The sequence below is a fragment of the Pistacia vera genome, unplaced genomic scaffold (genome assembly GCF_008641045.1).
Source record: "Pistacia vera cultivar Batoury unplaced genomic scaffold, PisVer_v2 Contig87, whole genome shotgun sequence".
Lineage (NCBI taxonomy): Eukaryota > Viridiplantae > Streptophyta > Magnoliopsida > Sapindales > Anacardiaceae > Pistacia > Pistacia vera.
The window spans coordinates 556,312-564,331 of NW_022196745.1; the positions used below are offsets into that span (position 1 = coordinate 556,312).

The following is an 8,020-nucleotide window of genomic DNA, read 5'->3' on the forward strand; positions in this document are numbered from 1 at the left end:
ATAGATCCGTGTAGCCCCAAGCAAACAATTTCTACTTAGATAGGGACTTGACAAACCCACTTAGCATAATGTTGTTCTAGCAAGTAGTGTTTTAAAGCCTGACCCGCCCACTTCAACCAGGACCCAAGGACCAATTTTACTATTCATTAAAAATCCTGGAAATTAGGATGACCATAGACAAACAATTAAAGGCTGAGATGTTGGAAGTTTTGAAGAGGAAGTGCTAGTTAGTGGAAGGTGGCAACAAAAATGATTTCCAGTTAATGAAACGATCAAAAATCGCAAAAATAAATTAACAGCAACAACAAATTGTTGACATCGATTAACGAGGCGAATGAGTGTAGAGTGAGATAGATTTTGACCAAGACGCTGAGGGAAAAGTTCTCGTGGTGATGGGATGTATCGTTGACGTCAAAGGCCCCTATTTGTCCTGGGTTGTTGATGCCAACGATGTAATTTACAGTGTTTTTGCAAGATTTTAAACCTGTAAAGACTTATAATAATTTTCAAAGGTGTTTTTATTGGATTTTAAATATTTTTACCTACGACTGATATCATCAGTTTGACCCATCGGTCAAACCAATTCAACCTATCAACCCAAGATTTGACCACTTTGCCAGGTTTCACACAGGCTGGGTTTTAAAACCTTGCTACCAAGTAAAAGGACTTCAACCATGAGACCATAGAATTAAGAAAAAAAAAAAAAGGATGTATTATTATTGACCTGTGATCTCCCATCTGAAAGAATAATCTTCTCTTCCCCAAAATTGTTCATAACATGATAGCATTATAAATATGCCACTACTCAGTCTTGAAAAGGAATAATTTACTGATAAGTGATACATTAAAAAAGTTTCCGCCGCCCTTTTAATCAAAGGCACTTTAAAAAACAATATATATGAGAGAAGATAATGATGGTTAACAAACCGATGATCCATGGATGATAGATGGAAATTGTTACCAAAAATGTCGCAACTCGCGGATATTAGAGGCCAGTATCATAGTCTTCTTGATTATCCAGATCACTGTAGTTTGTTCTGAATGTTCTGTGGAATGCTGCATTGATTCAACTTCTATCTACTGAATATTCCCCATTTCGCTTCCCCACCGTTACCCGTGCCTGGTCTTTGGCTACCATCTGGTTTTGAACCTGGAATGTTTTTATTTGCCCCAGGCCCTGCCGAGCCAGGATTTCCAGGAACATTGGCTTTTTGGTTGCTGAAAATTCCATAACTAGAAGATGGGTTACCAGGGATATTGGGACCAGAACCAGAAGGTTCTCGCTTGGGTATATTACTAGGAGGCCTTGTGTTCCTAAAAACAGAAGAATCAACCCCAACTTGCTTTCTCTCTCCTGAGGGCAAGACGTTCGTATCTAATGGTGGTTGCCTTCTTTGATTTGGAATCTGGGTTTCTGACCTGACAGAGTCTCTCACACCTGGGTTCGTATCTAATGGTGGTTGCCTTCTTTGATTTGGAAGCTGGGCTTCTGACCTGACAGAGTCTCTCATACCTGGGTTCGTATCTAATGGTGGTTGCCTTCTTTGATTTGGAAGCTGGGCTTCTGACCTGACAGAGTCTCTCATACCTGGGCGCCGATTATCCACTGGTCTAGTAGGTGGGAACTGATTCCTTGCTTCACTTCTATTGTACCTGTTGTCAGCTCCTAGAGAAGGCTCTGGTGAGGAAGATGAAGGTGTGTCTGCTCTTGCAAAACCATGCACTGGCTGGGAACGTGAAGATTTTGAAGAACTGAAATTTGCAGGTGTATGAACTGTTTCTGGCGCAGAATTCATTACTTTTTTCGTAAAATTCTGCATTACTGGTGGAGGGATTGACAGGTCAGCTTCATCCGTAAATGACTCATCTTCTAAGCCAATTCCTGCAGGACCTTCCTCACACAGTGCAGAGGTGGGAATATCACCTGAAGTAGTCTCTGCACCCTTAGAAACTACATCACTAGAATATCCAACAAACTTGGGTTTTTTAACGCCTTTCTTTGCCGGGCCAAATTTGACATGCCTGATTATAATATATGCCTGTTTTCTCTCCACATGCGGTCCACTTTCAATAATAGATACATCTTCAACCTGCAGATTGTTACTAATAAAGGTTGGAGCTAGGAAGTAGAAAAAATAAGCAGTAACTCAGGTGAAAAAGGACTACAAGAAAAATGAAAAAATACACCAGTACCAAAGGAAGCAGGCGAGATAAATATCCTCCCAAGTCCTCTCCTTCTTCTTTTTTATTCACAGGCACGGCCATACACTATTTAAAATAGAGAGAAGATAATTAATTCATCTCAGAACAGACGGTCAAATTTAATAGCTTGGCACGAGGACTTTGAAGCAGATACATGCAACGCATACATTTGGCAAAATAAGACAATTTCCATGCATGTACAAATTTGAGGACCTTTTGCATGCCATGTTTGCATACAAATATATAGCGTACAGCATTCAATATGAATGCATGTATCATATAGCACACTCAATATAAATGTATGAATCATATTGCCCACTCAATAAAAGACAAGTACACAAATCTAAAATATAGTTTTCATAATATGTCGAAAAAAAAGGGCAAATGCAAGGATCAGACAATTCAGCTCTTTTTTTCCTAATACCAGAAAAAATTTAGCAGAATAGGTTACCACCGAAATGGAAGACCTACAGCCACTGCATGCAATAACAGCAAAAATACATTCTAAAAAATTATTTATCTGAAAAATTACAGAAGAAGAGTAAGTACCTTCACCCTATAACCACTCTCCATCAATCTTTTGATTGTATCTGCCTTCATCTTCAAGTCCTTTTGCTCCTGAAGCAATAACAGAGGGTATGATGTAAACTTACAATCTCTATTCTACTTAACAAAACATTACAAGAATATGCACCATAGAAAAATAAAAGGACTGCGTTGATTTATGATGTGACATAAAGGGAAAGATCTCTTCACGGAATTCATTTAAAAAATTGTTCATATTTCTTCAATCAATTAAGTTTTTTCAGAAAAAGTGTTCTTCTTGTCCTTATCATTATTCAAGTCTTAACAAATTCCATCTGTACTATAGCATATTTTTGTAACTTTTACATGATTTATGATCAACAGTTAGTCTGTTATTCATACCTGCGAATTTTTTACTCCTTCAACATGATATTAGAATTATCTAAATGTATGGATTAAATTTAAAGAGAGAAGTAGAGACAAGAATTTAATTGACTTACAATTTTCCCAGCGAATTTAACCTCTTTGAAATTTCCTTTTCTCAAAGTCACATCAGACTGCATAAAAGAATAAGCTGCTTAAAACAGTCGCCGCTCAAGAGCACATCATAACAATTAATCTAAAAACAGTCCATGGCTGAAGAGCTGAGAATAAGTGAAATCATCATTTCAGATAGTGTGCATACAAATGATTCTATCCAAAAATACATGTTACAATGAGGTGGAACCAAGAACCAAAGATTTATTTATATACCCTTTAGAGCTCTGGAAAGCAGAAGCAATTAAAATCTAAAGATCAATGTCAAAGCCCAAGGCCCAACTTTCATTGAGAAGAAGCATTCAAATCACACTTAAAATCAAGTTAATCACCCATGCTAAGGAAACTCGCTAGAAGAAAGCTAAACAAAAACATGAAAAAGGAAAGGCAGGGGTGTTAAGAAAATCAATTATGATTATCATTGTTCTTGTTCAGAGAATTTGCACGGAATTCAAAGCAACCAAGCAAATTCCCTACCTTGGCTTTAGCACGTTCCTTTCCCTGTACTTCTTTTTTGTATTTCTCTCTGTGGAAGTCCATGATTTTACAGACAGGTGGATCGGCTTTTCTTTGAACCTGTAAATATAATGGAACCATTCTTTAGGCTACAAGGGAAACTATAAGAAAAAAAAGGTAAAGGTATCAGTAAAGTACATCAAATTCAAAGATTGAGCATATTAGACAATGTCATGAGAACTCATAACACAATTAAAAAAAAGTAACAGAAGCAAAAGCCTATTGTCGAAGAAGACTAAAAGTTCTGAGTTCTAATGACTAAGCATTCCCTTATAACTCTGGAAACATGCTTTATACACGAAATGAGAAAACAATACTAGGAACTAAAGAATATAGAGAAGGACAGTACTTTGCCACATCCATTCCACGTTCAAAAGCATGACATTAGTAACATATTAATAAGTTGACGACATCAAGATAGTCATGGAGTGGATAAAAGTGATAACATAAGTCATCTTAGCAAATGCATCATTAAATCCTTATAATAATCGGATCTTAGAATCGTGAGAATAATAACGGAGGATGGAGGCAGTCTTCATAAAATGCCACAATAAAATAGGAAGATTACTTGCTCCAAGCATGTAGAACTTCCACTAGCAGTATTCTCCTATAATATTCTTTCATAAACATGATGCATGAAAACCCACTAATAATAAATAAAAAATAAAAAACCATAACATTGAAAAACATTACCTCAACTAAATCAAGCTTGAGCCTCCAAGCACGATCAAGCGCTTCTTGCCTTGAGACAATTTTATGTCCTGCATACATACATAATTTAGATCACTTGTAATATATCCCACATGCAAAACAAAATGTGATGCAGCTTTTACAGCTAATGGTAATTTTATAGTACAAATGCTTTAGCTCACTGTTCCATTAAAACCCACCACTCAAAAATGAATAATACGAATCCTCAATCTCTTTCTGTCTCTTTCTATCTATTCATCCTAAATTAGCAATTTTATAACATGAACACCTACAACAAATTTATACTCCTTTTTATTGATTACAAAAAAAATATACCTTCCTCCAACACAAGCCGAACAAACTGAGCAGTAATTTGTTCATTTATGCGTGGCCCAGTCAGGTCCTTCTCTTCCTTCTTTGGCTGAGCAGGAAAATAAACAATAAACATTATGAAGAAACCTCAAGTTACTCCAAACACTATCACCCAAAGAACATACCCAAAACCTAAAACCTAAAACCTAATTATGCTCTAATCACTACTCATAAGCCAATAACAAACCACCCAACCAATAAATAAAACATACCACAATTTCAACAACATGAAAACAACAACAAATTTTGAAATCAATGACAAACCACTAGCCATACCCAATAACAGAAATTAAAAAAAAAAAAAAAAAATCATACAAAATAAACATTACCCAGATTGAAAGAACAAAAGAAAAATATAGCCAGAATATATTTTATGAACTGAATAATATAACAGACGATCCACAGAAAAAAATATATATATATACCTGAACTGGAGCAGCAAAAAACCTCACATTGTTGCAAAAATCAGTGTGTTTTTTAACAATTCCCCAAAAGGGATTCTCTACAGCACAAATTCTTGACTCTGTAACGGAGGAATTTAATTGGGGAACTTGAATGTAACGTCTCTTCAACTGATAAGTTATGAGTTTGAGATGTTTTGATTGGTTGATTCTACACCAAAAAGCCATCTTATTCAGCTGAATGAGTGACGAAATTGTATTCTTTTCAGAAAATTTGGGGATTTTATTTTGAAAGAGAAGAGTGAATTAAACCCTAACTGAACCTTCCTATCCTGGGATTTGGGAACCGGGGGGGTCAGTGTGACACTGAAGTTCACGGCGTCGTGAGCTCAGATGGAGACATGGTGTTTCGGCCGTTGGATCTGCGGTTTAGACGAACGGATATGATGGTAGAGATTCGAATGGGCCCTTAGTGGGCCGGATGAGGTAGGCCCAGCTCTTATCGATGGTTTCATGGTGAACATAAGCTTTGGAATCAAATACAAACGGCTATCTACGTGGGTTGGCCCATGGATAGGCCCAGGATGGTCACCGAAGGTGTGAAAAAGAATTTCCACAAGTAATTTCATGGAATAAATTAAGTCAAATTTATAAATAATAAAATATTATTGAAATTTCAATAAGCTCGAAAAATAGCATACGGGATAAGCTCAATGTAAAATAGTTCATTTTAAAAATTAAAAGCGTTTTCAGAATGTAATCTCTTCATTAATTTTAATTAATTGCCCTGAATTATTATTATAATACATAGACTTTGGAGGCATTATGGTGCCGTAAGTTACATGTGTAGGAGTCTAGGCTAAAGAAATTTGAACACATTATTTTAAGGGGTTTATTAATTAAATTTTAAATCTTAAGGTAGAAGTTAAACAACAAATGAGGCCCAGGAAGAGGCGCTGATGAGATTTATTATTAAATGAATGGGTGTCCATTGAATATGGCTAAGACTTTGGATGAGATTCACAATACTACTTCCCGATTAAAGGTTTGTCCAATTATCTAATAATTCAATTCAATTCAATTATAACTATAAATAAAAGAGTAAACGACTTTTTCCCACCCAAGGTTTTCCTTCATAACAATTTTCCACCCAAAAAGTTTCAAAATGTCACCTTCCCACCCAAAGTTTGTATTCGTTTACTATCCATAATACACTTTCTGATTTGGCGGGCAACGAAGAGAAAATTTGGTCCAAACTATTGGGGTTTTTTAAGAGGGGATGCCGATAAGTCCTTTGGTAGTGGTAGGTTAATTTTGGTGATCGAGATTGGTCGGAATCTGACTTAGGAGGGGCGGCTGCGTGTTACACAAATCGCTCGATTGTCGGTAATTAACAAGGTTGACGGGAGCGAGATTTAAGTGGTTTCGGTGAGTGACGATCAGGAAAGAGAATAGTGGTGACGTGGGGTCGCAAAGATGTCAGAATCAACCAACAATTGATCAGAATATAAACTTTAGGTGGGAAAGTCATTAAGGCAAACCTTGGGTGGGAAAAGTCGTTAACTCTTAAATATAATTATCAAAGCTTCAAAATCAGGGGGTCAACCTTGATGTAATGTTAACCTAATTAAACAAGACTCCAAATTATTAAAAGAGCTTGTTAAACCATGACCATCTCCTCCATCTATTCAATTCATTTCAAAACTATGACATGTTACATGCACATAAATCTTTATAAGAAAATGACTTTAGATTTTGCAGGAATCAACTATACCTAAATTGATAATGAATTAGCATACCCTTTTGGTTAATCCTCCCAAATTTGTTAATTTTTGTATTATATCAATGCTTTTTTTTAGTGAAATCAAACCTTAATTAAACCCTATATTGATTAACTATTTATTAATTAGCATACCCTTTTGGTTAATCCTTCTAAATTTAGTTGGTTTATATTATTATTATGTTAGCATATTCTCTAATGAAATTACAAATCTATGAGAATTAGGAGTGGTGATGTCAAATGGTTTTTTTTTTTTTTTTTTTTAATACTAGGGTGTGCGGGCCAGCTTATGTATGCCTCAACTAATCCACTAAGACTTGAAACTAGACGGGTAAGAGCTCCAGTGGTCACCTATTAGCAATCGAGGAGAGACTCGAACTATGACTCTTTAGTAATACATCCAAGAGTCCCTATCGAACTCATGACCTCTTTAGTAATACATCAAAGAGTCTCTATTGAACCACTCAACCACTAGGGATTGGTTATGTCAAATTGGTGGAACATCTCCCAAAATTGACATCTTTTAACTTTCAAACATTTTGTGGTCACTACAATTGAAAAAATAATAATTAAGTTAGATGATTATGTCAATTTATTTGTTGTCAATGTCAAAATTGGACCCAATTTCTAAGATTCATGGCATCCTATATGGTGAATCAAATATGAGATTCAATATGTCATCAAATATGTCAGGTTATTTGACTATTAATTCAGCTTCAAAAGTGGAGAGATGACTCTGGTTTCCACATGAAACTTGTTTTTTTACATTACATTATATATGAAGTAATTGTATATTGGCTAACCAATCTGTACATTCCAAATCTATGGTTTAGGTATAATGTGACAAAGAGAAGAGAAACCTACCTTATTGACTTAGTAATTCTTCGCCTATCAAATGGTTTTCATGTGAAAAATGTTCAAAACTTACCTTTCGTAGACGGTTTACATCAATTCCACAACTGACAAGTCAATATAATAATGAGAAGAAAATTCTACC

General features: G+C 35.6%; 1 protein-coding gene across 3 annotated transcripts; it reads right to left on the reverse strand.

The window, feature by feature from the left end:
• Window positions 1-712: 712 nt before the first annotated feature.
• LOC116119056 (translation initiation factor IF3-1, mitochondrial) lies at window positions 713-5,642 on the reverse strand. Of its 3 annotated transcripts, none has more exons than XM_031405014.1 (9): window positions 5,268-5,642; window positions 4,807-4,891; window positions 4,474-4,541; window positions 3,742-3,840; window positions 3,228-3,284; window positions 2,752-2,820; window positions 2,194-2,268; window positions 1,589-2,090; window positions 713-1,513 (listed from the first exon to the last, which is right to left on the reverse strand). In XM_031405014.1, the coding sequence occupies exons 1-9, from the start codon at window positions 5,469-5,471 to the stop codon at window positions 1,074-1,076; spliced, it is 1,599 nt and encodes a 532-aa protein (XP_031260874.1). In that variant the 5' UTR covers window positions 5,472-5,642; the 3' UTR covers window positions 713-1,073. The 3 variants fall into 3 exon arrangements, with proteins under 3 accessions (XP_031260874.1, XP_031260875.1, XP_031260873.1); XM_031405015.1 differs by having other exon boundaries at window positions 713-1,419; window positions 1,495-2,090; XM_031405013.1 differs by having other exon boundaries at window positions 713-2,090.
• Between the last annotated feature and the right edge of the window lie 2,378 nt (window positions 5,643-8,020).